The 15,010-nt window shown below is 41.4% G+C and overlaps 1 protein-coding gene across 2 annotated transcripts in view; it reads right to left on the bottom strand.

Moving 5' to 3' along the window:
• si:ch211-1e14.1 (UPF0606 protein KIAA1549) overlaps positions 1-15,010 on the bottom strand; it is a 200,247-nt gene that overhangs the window by 48,022 nt on the left and 137,215 nt on the right. For both annotated transcript variants that reach the window (XM_048549365.2, XM_048549367.2), the window contains exons 10-11: positions 7,778-7,962; positions 734-933 (exon numbers count right to left, since the gene is read on the bottom strand). In XM_048549365.2, coding sequence (XP_048405322.1) covers positions 734-933; positions 7,778-7,962 — 385 coding nt within the window. The remainder of the gene's footprint in view (positions 1-733; positions 934-7,777; positions 7,963-15,010) is intronic.

Genomic DNA, 15,010 nt, shown 5'->3' with positions numbered 1-15,010 from the left:
CACCTGCAGCCAGTTGGCTTTAATATTGACTACAACTTAATATGTCAATTATAATCCCAAAGTCCTGCCCAGCACTAAGTACTGGAAACAGAAGAATGTACTGTTGTCATTTCCAGCAATGGAGGAGAGGCAGAAGTAAGTTTGTTCTTGTGCTGCCAACACTACATATTGTTCTTCACAGAGCTGCATATTTTGAAATGTCTGGGCACCTACACACTGACTGGGTTAGCAGCAATCACAAACATTTGTCACAAGGGCTGGCTTTGGGAGGTTACAATAATGCCTGTTAATTGAAGCAGCTTCATCATAGACATTTTACTGAGGAAGGCAGAAGCGTGCATCTTTTTAGAATCAGCTTCATGTCATTAAATTCTTACATTTTGGCTGAAATCAACCTGAAGGCATTTTGTAAGTAGCAAGTCAAAACTGGGGATTCTTAACACCCAAGCTGGTCAATTTTAATTTTCTCTCTAATGTCCTCTGAACCGCCTTTGAGAATACTCCATGCTTCTTCCATCTTTTCTCAGCGCTCAGTCCTCAAGCAAGGGATCTTGCTTTGCACTATATTAACTAAATGTTAGGCTAAATAATTGGTAAACCTGCTTGTCATTTTTTATTTCAATGGAATATTGAGAGAAGCAGACGAATACAACTTCAAATCAGTTAACTAAAAACATTTTAAAATCTTTCTGCCGTCACATCTTTGATGTTTTGAGTAATCATGTCCACTCACCTGCTTCTCTGTCGAAGGCCCTTGGAGAGTTTGCCAGCCTTAGGCTGAGGATTGGGCACATCACCATTCTCAGATGGTGTGCCCCCATCTTTTGCTGTGGAAGGTGGAAGCCCTTCATGGATAACAAGTAGGTCATCTTTACCATGCTGTCCAATATGCTGCTTAGCAAAATCAAAGCCTTTAACACTTGGTGCTTGTAGCTGAGGAGGCAATTTAATAATCTATTAGGTCTATTGGAATACTACAGCTGTCATCATACCATTGAATAAAGCTTCTGTAATGAGATACTACCTCAGCAGTTGTGTATAATCTGGACATTGTCTTATTTAAGACGCCCAATGTGTCTTTAATAACTCTGGCTGAGGTGACTGTACCAAGCAGAATGCGATTTTGAATGCATGTTATCCTTGTGCAAAACAGCATTTGGACAAACAGCCTGAACAATGTACAATGACCCAGAAAATAAAGCTACAGAAAAAGTAAACTGGAATCAAAATTGAAAGCACATTCTGGAATTTGGAAATAAACAGAAACTCCTCCAAATATACAACAAGACCTTCAGCATCTGAAAAAGGAGGTAAGTTAGTACTTTTGAATACAGGCATTCTTGTTTATTTACAAAACCCTTAAAATAGCTAATCTTTCAGCCCTATCTCTATTTGCACTATTATGCACCCTTTTTCATCTACTCCATCAGCAAAGCTTTCAGTTATCATATTCCAGTGTTACAGCCCTAAACTGGACTCCTTTTGGGTTTCTGAAGTTCATGCATTTAATCTACTCCTTTGGCAGGGTGGGCACAGTATGGGCTATGAACTGGCCAAGTTAAATGATTCGGTTTGGACATCCAGTGCAACCGCAGAATTAAAGAAACACTGAGCTTTAAAGGAATAGACAGGCATTCAGTAATGGTCATAGTAATATTAAAGGAAGGCTGGGACAATGCAAGCACCAATAGAAGACCCTTTATAGCAGGTTTGTCTCACCTTTTCACATGATGGTGCACCTGTGTGGTAAAAATATTATTTCTCCCTTATTAGCCCAAAACAAAGGTTGGCCAAAAGACACATAGGGCATGGGCTGCTTCAGTACCTGAGCAGTCACAGGTGAGACTGAACACTGTGCAATCATCAGCAAACATCCTCATATTTAACCTAGTAAAAGGGAGCGGGTAGTTAATGAAGCAGACGAAGTTGATTGAAACTAGGCCACCTTATTTAACAGCTCCTAAATGATGTTCTTACAGTGAGAGGACTGGATTCCATCAAACAGTACCATCATCCTGGAATATGCTTGCTTGGGGTATCACTGCCATTTGGGGCAGCCCTCCCCTGAAGCACCTGCCTTCTGGTTGGTCCACCTGGAGAGTACCTGCCATCAGGGCACCAGAAAGGATAATACATGCTATCCCAGCCAGAAAGGCTTACATTCATTGAATAAATTTAAAAAAAGATTAATTGAATTAATACAAATTTAGGAAACAAAGAATAATAACGTAAAATAAACTAACAGAGAGGACATATAAGTCAACTGTATTATAAGTTTTCACAAAGGTAGGCATAAATGCTTTTGTTAAAAATTCCCAATATAAAAGTGAGATAAGAAATGTAAGATCTTTGGATCAAAGTCTTTGACTAATGGAGATGCTCTTTTGTTTTTAAAACTGGAACAAATATGAGGAAATGTGAACTTAATTATGCCTAGTAGTGCATCATGCCAAATCTCCTTCTCCCAGAACTCATTTCAGTTCATTTTTCAGTCAGGGTAGAATTCCCCTAGAATTGAGACAGACCAAATACTATTTCTACTTCTCTTCCAGGAGTGAGCATTGCTGGAGGCATGGTTAGGTTGTCTGTGTGGAACAGCCAATGAATAAAATAGGAATAGCTCATATGGATTTTGCTCTGGATGATCCTGCAGAAATTAGCCAATATTAATTGACAATTTAAATTGGTTTCCATGATGTGCAATTTTAAAGTTCACATTGGCAGTACATGAATCTGAAAGCATTTTAGATTAATGTGATGCAGCTTCTGCTTTTGACAAGCTAAGGGTGTTTGAAATGAAAGCTGCGTTTGATTAAAGGATAATGTACTCATGTTTATTCATTTTACATTTTGATCTATATTTAGAGAAATTCATTATGAATGTGTCTCATGCTAATAATACTGTGACCCCATTCTTTTAACTCAATTACTTGCTTGACCATTCTTGGTGATGTCAGGCAGGACTGTGAAAAGTTAATATTTATCCGTCCTGACAAGGTGAACAAATTGCTTATTCAGTGTTAGTGCTGGGACTGCATTAAGACACTCTGGGATTGTAATTCTCACATTGAAGAGCCATGGAAACTGAAACATTCCATTTCTTTTAAGACAGGTACCTTCATAAAAAGGGAAGATACATTCAGCACAGGTCTGACCACAATACTAACCACAGCCTTCTGATTGTCAGGCAAGAACAGGACCTCCTGAGCTGCTACATTATAGGCAACATCAAAGTTTATGGTACCCGACTGAGCTCCCACAAAATACAGGTGACATAAAATGTTCATCCTCTATAGTTAGAACAGCTACACTTCAGAGCTTCATAGCTTACGCGTTCCTCAGTAACAAGATTCACTCTCTTCCTATCTCTACCATTTGATTTCTCGCAAATAATGCCAATGCTTGGAATAGATCAAAGCTTTCACAAAGTGAACAAAGTAAGTGTTTCAGGGAATCAAAAATTGTTGCTTTCTTGTATCATTGCTCCACTGAGGCAATGGGATATGTGTTTGATCTATGAGCGTCATGGCTAAGAGATGGACTCTGAGCTGGTGCTTGGTAATTCAATCACCCGGGAGATTAATTGACCTGGAACATTTTGGGTTGGTTGACCCTTTACTAGAAGGTTTTATTCTTCAGCCTCAACTCCAGATCAGTTTACCTAATGGCATAATGGCCAGAGTGGTCAAGCTTGAGTAAGCAGGAGAAAGCTAGTCAGTACTGCACTACTGTGCAGTTTTACCTGGTTAGAATTCCAGTAAATCCTCTCTGCACCCTTAAGATTCCCAAGTCGACTGTTATGCAAATTTGCAATTGAGCCCTCGAGGCATGGAATAGTATGGGAGGCACTCAGTAAAGGAAAAATGCAAACCATTTTGAGAATTGCTTTGTGGCTTGATTCAGAGTCCAGCATCATCCTCCGACACTTCCGCCATCTACAATCCGACCCCACCACCCAAGACATTTTTCCATCCCCACCCCTGTCTGCTTTCCGGAGAGACCACTCTCTCCGTGACTCCCTTGTTCGCTCCACACTGCCCTCCAACCCCACCACACCCGGCACCTTCCCCTGCAACCGCAGGAAATGCTACACTTGCCCCCACACCTCCTCCCTCACCCCTATCCCAGGCCCCAAGATGACATTCCACATTAAGCAGAGGTTCACCTGCACATCTGCCAATGTGGTATACTGCTTCCACTGTACCCAGTGTGGCTTCCTCTACATTGGGGAAACCAAGCGGAGGCTTGGAGACCGCTTTGCAGAACACCTCCGCTCAGTTCGTAACAAACAACTGCACCTCCCAGTCGCAAACCATTTCCACTCCCCCTCCCATTCTTTAGATGACATGTCCATCATGGGCCTCCTGCAGTGCCACAATGATGCCACCCGTAGGTTGCAGGAACAGCAACTCATATTCCGCCTGGGAACCCTGCAACCTAATGGTATCAATGTGAACTTCACCAGTTTCAAAATCTCCCCTTCCCCAACTGCATCCCTGAACCAGCCCAGTTCATCCCCTCCCCCCACAGCACCACACAACCAGCCCAGCTCCTCCCCTCCACCCACTGCATCCCAAAACCAGTCCAACCTGTCTCTGCCTCCCTAACCCGTTCTTCCTCTCACCCATCCCTTCCTCCCACCCCAAGCCGCACCCCCATCTACCTACTAACCTCATCCCACCTCCTTGACCTGTCCGTCTTCCCTGGACTGACCTATCCCCTCCCTACCTCCCCACCTATACTCTCTCCACCTATCTTCTTTTCTCTCTACCTTCGGTCCGCCTCCCCCTCTCTCCCTATTTATTCCAGAACCCTCAACCCATCCCCCTCTCTGATGAAGGGTCTGGGCCCGAAACGTCAGCTTTTGTGCTCCTGAGATGCTGCTTGGCCTGCTGTGTTCATCCAGCCTCACATTTTATTATGTTGTGATGGATACTGTGCCTGCAGACGCCCACCTAAAGAAATAGTCTTAAAGATAACACTCTTCTCAACAATTTTCACTCTGATAGTTAACAGACGTCCGGCGCAAGATGGTGGCAGAGTAATAGGGTTGCAGGTGGGCTATTGCCTGAAATCAATCTGCTCCTATCTGCTTTCCTTCTTTGTCTTACTTTCGCTTCCATTTTTTTCCTTCACTTGTTCATCCTTGTCTTTTTTTTCACTTTTCTGTGGTAGGTTGGTCAGCAGCACTGGTGCTGCAGAGAGAGTGGGTCACATGCAGAGTGCCAGATGTGTCTTTTCCCAGTGATCAGAGGCAGTGGCTGCGGCAGTGAGGACATTCTCCTGGTGATCTGAGGCGGGCGCAGCAAGGATGTTGTCCTGGCGATAGGAGGCCAGTAGCAGCGAGGTTGTTCCCCTGTCGGTGAGGGCCGGTAACAGCAGTAGCAAGGTAATTCTCCCAATGTCAGGGCTGGTGGCATTGGCAGCAAAGCTCATCCAGTGATCGGGGGCGGCAGTGCCGGCGAAAGCGGACTCTTCAAGATGGCAGCGCTGGCAAGGTGGCATCTGCAGCCACAGCAGGACTTGTGGCCCAGAAGCTGCCTGGCCTGAGCACAGCCTGACACTCTTGAACGCGGGGCGAGTGTGGGTTCAGTGGTGAAGAGATAGCAACATCTACGTTGGTAGGTCTGGCGTAGGCAGCGGTGAGGTGGAGAAGGTCACCCTTGAGGCAACGTACCGGCATGAACAGGATCCTAAAGATTGACACCCTGAACTTTTCACTTGTTTATTTTTCTGATTTATTCCAATGACCTATAATGCTGGACTATTTATTTATTTACTTTTCTAATTTTTTTTGTTTCATAAGAAATTGATCTTAAGTATTTGTACCTAGGTAGGTGTTGTAATGAGGCGACTGTAAACGTTTCACTGTACTCTTGAGTATGTGATAATAAAGCTAATTCAATTCAATGCAAAACCAAGAAAATTACTTCTCTACCCGTCACTTTCTCACGAACTCTCCTTTTTAAAATCCCTCTTACTAACCCACCATACAAGTAAATTGGAAATGTGAGCATACAAGCCCTTTCATTATTCAGTACTAATGCAGTCTCAGAATGGACAGGTAACAGGATACACTGTCAGTGTATCAAAGGGTTGCATGTTCCTTCGAGTATTTAAGTCTGAGGAAAACGATGTTCACAAATGATTGAGGAAACACTACACTTGGAGGGCAGTCAATAAGATGCCTATATTAAAAGCAGCTGACTTTACATGGGTGGTAAATTTTATTTCTTAACATATTTTATTTTATTGCACTTCCCTTCTCTTTCACTGCATAAATCACATCACAGGATAACAGAATTGTAACAATGCACAAGGAGGCCATTTGGCTCATTACGTCTGTTCTGGGTCTCTGAGATTTTAAATTATTGTCAACCCCCTGCCTTTACTACAAACCCTACAGATTATTTAAATAGAAACAATCATCTTGTGACCACTTGAATGCCTCAATTGAAATTATTTCCACCAAACTTCCAGGTATGAATTCCATACCCCAAATAGAACATGGAACAGTACACACAGTACAGGCCCTACTCACCATGTGAAAAAGTTTTGTTTCACCTAACATGTCTCTTTGAAATGACAGACTGAAACTACACCTCTAGTTCTTGATCCATTTATGAGTGGGAACAGTTTCTCCCTATACACTCTGTGCAGACCTCTCATGTTTTTGAAAAAGTTTATCAAATCTTCTTGTGCTCTCTCCTCTCCCAACTTCTCTAATCTTTCCTCATAACTGAAGTGTTTCAGCCCTGGAAACATTCTCCTAAACTTAATTTGTTTCTCTCCAATGCATTCACATCCTTCCTTAAGCATGGGGCACAGAATAGTATATAATGCTCCAGCTGAGTTCTAACTGATGTGTGATGCAAGTTCATCAAAACCACCCTGCTAGTCATTCTGTGCCCTATGTGATGAAGCCTGCAATACGGTACGCTTTACTAACAGCTTTATCTAACTCACCTTCCACAGAATAACTTAAGTATGCATATACCCAGTTCTCTCTGCTGTTGCAAAATCCTTCAGAATAGCCTTTATTCTATACTGTGTCTCCATTCTCTTTATATCAAAGTGCTCCACCGCACAGTTCCTTATTTAGCTATCCATTTAGACAGCAAAAGTGTCAATGACCTTTTGAAGTTCTACACTGCCCTCCTTCCCAGATTTTATGCCATCTGCCACACCAAAATCAATAGGGAAAAGCAAGAGTTCCCAAGTTCAATATTCTTCAGAAGTATAATACAGGATATCTACAATTGAAATTATTAATTTCAACTTAATATTTGTAGCTCTCTGAAAATCATTGTATGGTTTTATAAGATATATATTTCAGGGTTGGTTCTTAAATACTGAACGAAAACGTAATAAGTGAGATCATTGCTCAATCGCCTCCCTTGCTTTCTACTGTGTCATGCTTACTGTGAGTTTAATTAGAATGCTGTTTCATTGCTTGTATGGATAAGTTGAACCAAATTGTCTCCCTTCAAACCGCCTGCTCTATTTTTACATTCAAGTTCATTGTTCTACTTTTCCATTTTATAAATTACCACACTCACTCTTACTGAATCACATTACTGATTAATATTTCTTTCAATTTTACCTTGATTCTAATGCCTTAAGTTTGTAAAGTATTAGTCATCTGATTACTATTTCCTTATTTACATCTCGTTCTCAAATCTTTTCAATCTAGCTGGTATCCCGCACTATAGGCCTTGGCCTTTCATTGAACATTCTCAATGAAAAAGCTCATCAACTTTAATCCAGAATTTCTTACTTTTTGCCGCTGCTGAATATTGCTCATGGTGTCTGGCTGAAATTCTAGCTTGTCTGTTCGGCAGAACTTCCAATACAGAATTGTGATGATGACGACCACGACAATTACTGGTACCAGAACAGCGACAATGATCCATAGATTCTTATTTTCATCTGTCGGGGGAGAGGTGGCAATGACTTCCACCGCTACAAAAGGAAAGTCACAAACAAATCATTGTAAGAGTTAATTTTTTATATTTAATCAAGGGATATCATCAAGGCAAGACCCCTAGGCATTGCCTTGAACTTCAATGTGTCATCTCTCTTTCCCAAGTATCCATCTCAGAAAATATGTGAACGCTACAATAAATCTTATACAGATCAAAATTGTGACATTTTCAGTCTCAGGTCCAGTGCACTTCAATTGCTTGGTGCTGACTAATAATGTTATTATATGACCTTATATTACTAGAAAAGAACTGATGGGCGGTGGATGGTAGTAGGATAAATTAGACTGGCTGATTTCTTCATTGATTACTACTCCATGATATAAGCAGGACACTTTTGGTAAGAAATGTGTGAAAGTTCTGTCTCCAACCCAGGTATATGGTCTGCGCCGTGACTAAAGTCTCAACAGGACTTGTGTAGAATAACTGAATTTCGCAACAGACCACCCTCTAATAACTACATGCAGTCTATTAATCAACATATAAATTAAAAAAAACAAAATTTTGTGGGCAATAGAATAAGGACTGGCATAATGGTACTGTTACTGAACTAGTAACCTAGAAGCCCAGGCAAATCCCTTGGGCCATGACTTCAAATTCCAACACGGCAACTGGTGGAACTTAAATTCAACCAATTATATTACTAGATAAAAGTCTGGATTAATTAATTAAGATTAAAAAAAAGTAATGGCACAGTGAAACTGCCACCTAGTTAATAGGTCATCAATCTAATTTGATTTATTAATGTCCTTTAGAGAAGGAAACACATTGTCTGTACTTGATCTGACCAGATTTGACTTTCTGACAAATTCATCCTTTTAAAAATACCTCTGATATTTGGCTTCAGTTGCACCAAGACTCTACAGAAATGGAATGAAACCAAACAGACCGCCTGGCATCAACCTAGATATCAAAAATGACCACAGTCCACACAAGTTCTGTAAACTTGCAAAGTCAGCTGTAATAAATTGTGACAAAACACAGTGGTACACACATAAGAGAGAGTTCCCCTGGAGGTCCCAACATTGGCTTTGGACTCCAGGAAGTCTCCTGGCACCAGGTCGAACTTGGCAAACAAATCTCCAACTGACTGACATCTACCGAACTCCCTCTGCTGACGAATCAGTACTTCAAGGTTGAAGAAAATTTGGAGGACACATCAAGTGCAGCAAAGACAAGGAAAGTACCTATGGTGACAGATCTGAATGCCCTGTATCAAGAGTGCCTTGATGGGTGGACTGACTGGTGAGTTACTGACTGAGCTGGCACAGTCCTGAAAGCTATTTCTGCCAGTCTGGGCCTGCAGCAGGTGAGACAACAGGATGGAAAAAAATCTATGAAAAACTTTACCATCAGTCATCTACTGTCGGAGATCCATTTGCTTGTGACACTATAGAAGGACAGATCACCACACAGTCCTTGTAAAGACAGCTTCACACTTAACATACCCTCCATCTTGTTGCATGACACTACCACAATATGAAATGGGATAGATTCAGCAGAAAACAGTTAATACAAAAAGGGGCATCCACAAGATGCTGCAGGTCATCAGCAGTATTTTATTCAACCATTATCTATAACCTCATGGTCTGACATATCCCCCACTCCAGCAAGCCAAGGGATCAAATGTTGAAGAACGCAGGAACTGGAAGGCATGCCAGGGCAGGTACTATATACACACAATTAAGAGGTGTCACTTGCATGTCATAAAGCTTAAGCAGCATGTGATTTACAAAACTAGGTGATCCCACGTCTAATGGATCAGATTATAGCTCTGCAATGTTGTCATATGCAGCTCTGTAGTCTGGTGGACAGTTAGCCAACAAACCACAGGAGAAGGCTCCACAAATACCCTACCTTCAACAATGGAGCTGCTCAGCAAATTTGTGCAAAAGACAAGACTTACGCATTTGCATCAATCATCAATTAGAAGTGCAGGAGTAGATGCTGCATCTCAACCTCCTCCGAAGGTCCCCGCATCACAGATTCAACCAATTTGATGTGCCTCAAGTAATATCAGTGAACAACTAAGATACTGCATACTGCAAAGTCCATGAACCTTAACAACATTCAGACAACAGGCTGAAGAGTTACGCTCTAAAATCAGTCTCGCACTAAGACAAGTTGTTGAAGTAGAGTTACAACACTGACATCTACCAAACAATATGAAAACACCCTGTCCGTAATAGGCAAGGCAAATAAAACCCCACCAATTACCGCCCTATCAGTCCACTGTCAATAATCAGCAAAGTGCTGAAAAATGTACTTAACTGTGTTATTGAGTGCCACGTACAGAGCAAGAACTTGGGTCACTCAGCTCCTGACCTTGATATAGTGTTGTCCAAGTGTGGACTGAAGAACTAAACTGAAGACATAAAGGGTGAGTAACTGTCCTTGATATCAAGGCAGAATTTAATGGAGAGGAAAATGTTTTGGAATAATGTTCATCTCAGCCCTGGGATATCACTGCAAAGTTTGCTCAGAGTAACGACCTTTCCCCCAGCATAAGGTCAAAAACAGGGATGTTGACTGACAGTACAATGTTCAGTGCCATTTGCAGGCACTCCAAATTGAAATAATCTATGACCACATACAAGACCTGGACAATAATCTAGTTTGGTTGATAAGTGGCAAATAATATTTGCACCACACAAGTGGCAGGCAATAATTATTTCTAACAAAACAGAATCAAATCAGTTGCCCTTGACAGGCCGCAGTATTATGATCCCTAAATCCCCCATTATCAAAGCTAGAGGATTACCAGTAACCAGAAACTGGAAATTCTGCAGCAAGTAATTTATTTCTTGACACCCTAAAGCATGCTGACTACATCTAAGTCACAAATTGGGCCTGTGATGGAATACAGTTTTCCTGGATAAGTGCAACTCCAACAACAAACTCCACACCATCCAGGAAAAAAAAATTGCATTCTTTGTCAACATTTCTCACTTTCAACAATCATTTCCTCCAACTTCAATGTACAGCAGTAGTATGTACCATCTATAAAATGAACTGCAGCACTCCCCATCTCTTCCGGCAAAGTCTTTAAAATCCATGAACGCTATTACCTAGGAAGACAAGGATGGCAAATGCATGGGAACTCCTTAAGTTGCAAGTTGCCTTCAGGCCCTATATCACTTTGATTTGAAACTATATTGACAATCTTTCACTGTTGTTGGATGTAAATCCTGGAACCCCTTTCTAACATTATTGCACTGCTGGACTGTAGCAGTTTAATAACACACCTCACCACCATCTTCTCTAGGGGAATTAGAGATGGGAATCCAATACTATCCTTATCAAAGGCAGCAGCATCCCAATAAAAGAATTATAAAAGTCATAAAAATAGAAGGAGGTTACCAAATTCCAACTTGTTTTTTCAGATAGCTGAGCATCTTGTGTCGGGGTGTAAAATATCAGATGCCACGATTTGAAGAGGAATAAACAGTTTTTCTCAGGTCCTAGCCATAATTTCTCCCTCACTAAAGTAGCTTTGTTAGCTATGTGTGGACTCTTGCTGGGTGCAAATTGGATGCTATATTATGTACATAATGAAGAGTTCAATAGTAATTCATTTGTTCTAAGGTGTTTCAATGTCTGAGGATCTGATACATTTCCATAAAAATGCAAATCCTTCCTTTTAGCCATGACAAACGGCTCACGGGTTCAAAAATGAAGAACCACACTATATATTTGCTTTGTAAGGTAATGCTTTCAACCAAACCAACCTAAAACGGAGACTATCAATGAGGAAACTCCTGTGCTGGGGAATGCCCCCTTCTTAACAGATCAATTTGCAATTGATCGTAGAAGAGAAGATTACCTTTGCAGAAAACGTGTTTAACTAAACCATCATAAGCAAAACTTATGAGCTCAAACCCTACCAAAACAGGATATGATAAATAAGGCAGATATTTCAGTGCAATTCTAAGTGAGTTCAGTTCACTGAAGGGAGGTCTCTACATACTGATGAATATTTTCCCTCAATCAAAATTATTTCATTACAAGCAGTGGCATCTTGCTGTGTACCACATGTAACAATGACAGCGTTTTAAAAGTACTTTATTAAATATGAAGCATATTAGAATGTTTAAACAATATGATAAGTTGCATATGAAACTTAAAATTACATCATTATTCCTCAGTTCTCTACAGCATTATGTGGATGACAGTGTACAGTTAAATTTTTTTCTGCAAAAAGCACTCATATCTTTTGTGTAAAATCATAACTTTTCAAATGATAGGTCAAATGAAACCCACATTAGTATGGTCATATTTGCAGGTCTCAGAGTGTGGCATTCCTTGCAAGGAGACTTCAACAGTGAAAACTACTGAATTACAGAAACAGTCAACAAACAAAAGATCCATTTACAGAAAATGGACCGTAGGAAATAGGAGCAAGAGTCAGCAATTTGGCCCCTCAAGCCTGCTCCACCATTCATTCAACCAGATCATGGCTGATCTCCAACCTTTATACCACTTTTCCATACTATTGTCTTATCCCTTAATGTCTTTAAGGTGGAAAGAATTTGAACATACGCCAAGATTGATCCTCCATGGGAATCTCAGTTGGAGAATTCCAAAGATTTATCACTCTCAGACTGTTTCACCTGTTTCCAGAATGCCAGCAGCCTATCCAGGGAAACATCCTTCATATATCTACACCATTGACCCTTGTAAGAATTTCACTGGCTGGTTCTCTAATAGTTCTGGAGAAGGTGGTGTTGAGCTATGCTTTTGAACCACTGCATTCCATTTGGTGCAGTTAGATCTCAGTGCTGTTAGGGTGGGATTCTGGGATTTTAAACGCTATGGCAGTGAGGAATAGCAATATATCTCCAAATCAGGATGGTAAGTGGCTCGGAGAAGAACATCTAGGTGGTGGTGCTCCAATGTACCACACTGCTGACTTGTATGTGTAGGTGCTGGAGTCAGGAGGTTCCTAGTTGGCCAGCTCTTGCAGCCATTGTATTTATATGATAAATTCAGTTTCTGTCATTGGTCATTAATTCTGTCATTAAGATTGAGCTTTTAAATTATGTTAATTTTATTTGATGTCAAGGGCCAACAATCAGAATTTCTCTTTTGAAGATTGCACTTGCATGATGCAAACGTTACTTGCCACTTGTCAGCCCAATCCTGGATATCGTCCGCATCTTGCTGCATTTGGCCAGGATGTGATTCAGAAGCCAAGAAGTTGAGAATGATGCTGAATATACTTTGTTATTGATTGTACAACTCATTTCTGACCTAGTGATGGAGGAAATTCATTACTGAACCCACTGAAGGTGGTTAGGCCTAGAACGGCACAGAATCCTGGAACTGAAATGACCGACCTCCAACAATCACAACCATTATGGTTGATTCCAATAGGTATGACTCCAACTATTAGAAAGTTTACTCCCGAATCCCATTCACTGCTTAGTGCCACACTATGTCAGATGCAGTCTTGAGCTCAAGGGCAGTCACTCTCACATTGCTGGAGTTCACCTATTTATTAATAGGACTAAGGAGGTAATAACGTAAAAGGGCTGAGTGGCCCTGGCAGAACTCAAATGTGTCAGTTAGTCAGTCATTGGTAAGCAAGTGCCGGTCGGTGGCACAGGTGATGAACTCTTCTATTACACTGCTGATATAGGGGGTACATTGACGGGGTCTATTTAGCCAGGTTTGATTTGCCCTGCTTTTTCTGTATAGGACATAGCTGGATAGTCACCAGTGTTTCAGCTATAATGAAACAACTAGGCGAGGCATGTGGTTCAGTTTTCAACACTATTGCCAAAATATCATCATGGCACATACCTTTACAAAATACAATGCCTTCAACGATTTGTTGCTATCACATGGAATGAATTTAATTGGCTGATGACTGGCAATGTGTCATCATTGAGACCTCTGGAGAAGGCTGCAACGGACCATCCACTCGGCATTTCTAGCCGAAGATTGTTTAAATTAATGAGCCTTATCTTTTGCACGAAGGTGATGGGCTTTCTCATAATTGAGGATGGGCACATTTGTGGAAAATCATCTTCCAGTGAATTGTTTAATTGTCCACTGCCATTCACAACTAGATTGGGCAGGAACGCAGAGCTTAGATCTAATCTAAGATTGGCTGTAGGATCACTTAGCTTGGTCTATCACTTGCTTCTATGCTGTTTAGAACATGACCAGTCCTTTATTATAGCTTCAAGGTGACACCACATTTTCAGCTATGTCTGGTGCTGCTTCTTGCTCTCCTGCACTTCCCCTTGAACGATTGCTGAATTTCTGGCTTGATGGTAATGGTAGAGTGGGGATATGCCAGGTCATGAGGTCACCGATTGTGTTTGAATACAATCCTGATGCTGTAGAATTGTTGTTTCTGTAGTGTAACAGTTATCATGTTTGCCTAACATGCAAAAGATCCCTGGTTTGAAACTGGGCAGAAAATATGGTCTCCCTCATGATTTGGGAAAGGCATGCTGTCATTCCGTGCTCACTGTAGTGAATCGAGCTTGTTATCTACAAGTTGCTCAGTGGCTGGTACTGCTGCCTCACTGCCAGGGGCCTGGATTTAATCCCAGTCTTGGGTGACTGTCTCTGTGGAGCTTGGACGTCCTTCCCATGTCTTTGTGGGTTTCTTATGGGTGCTCTGACATCCTCCCACAGACATAAGGTCTGCGCGTTAAGTGGATTGGCCGCGCTAAATTTTCCCATAGTGTCCCGAGATGTGCAGACTTGGTAGATTAGCCATGGTAAATGCAGGGGGCGGGTGCTGGATGGAATGCTCTTTGGAAGGTAAGAGGAGACTTGAGGGCTAACTGGTTTCTTTCTGCACTGTGCAGATTCGATGATTCTAGACGATTCACGGTGCCTCACATTTTTCTAGTCTTGAGTTCTAGATCTATTCAAAAATATCCCATTTAACATGGTTGTATGATCATACGACACAGTACAAGGCATCCTCAACTAAGTAGTGCTTCAACCTGAGGGACAGACAAGGGGAAAGTGAGGAGAGTCCTTGATGGTAATGTCAGTCGGAAGGGGAT

Source organism: Stegostoma tigrinum, chromosome 18 (assembly GCF_030684315.1).
Source record: "Stegostoma tigrinum isolate sSteTig4 chromosome 18, sSteTig4.hap1, whole genome shotgun sequence".
Taxonomy (NCBI): Eukaryota; Metazoa; Chordata; class Chondrichthyes; order Orectolobiformes; family Stegostomatidae; genus Stegostoma; species Stegostoma tigrinum.
Note: the sequence above shows the minus strand (reverse complement) of the source record. Positions and strands in the feature narration are given on the sequence as shown.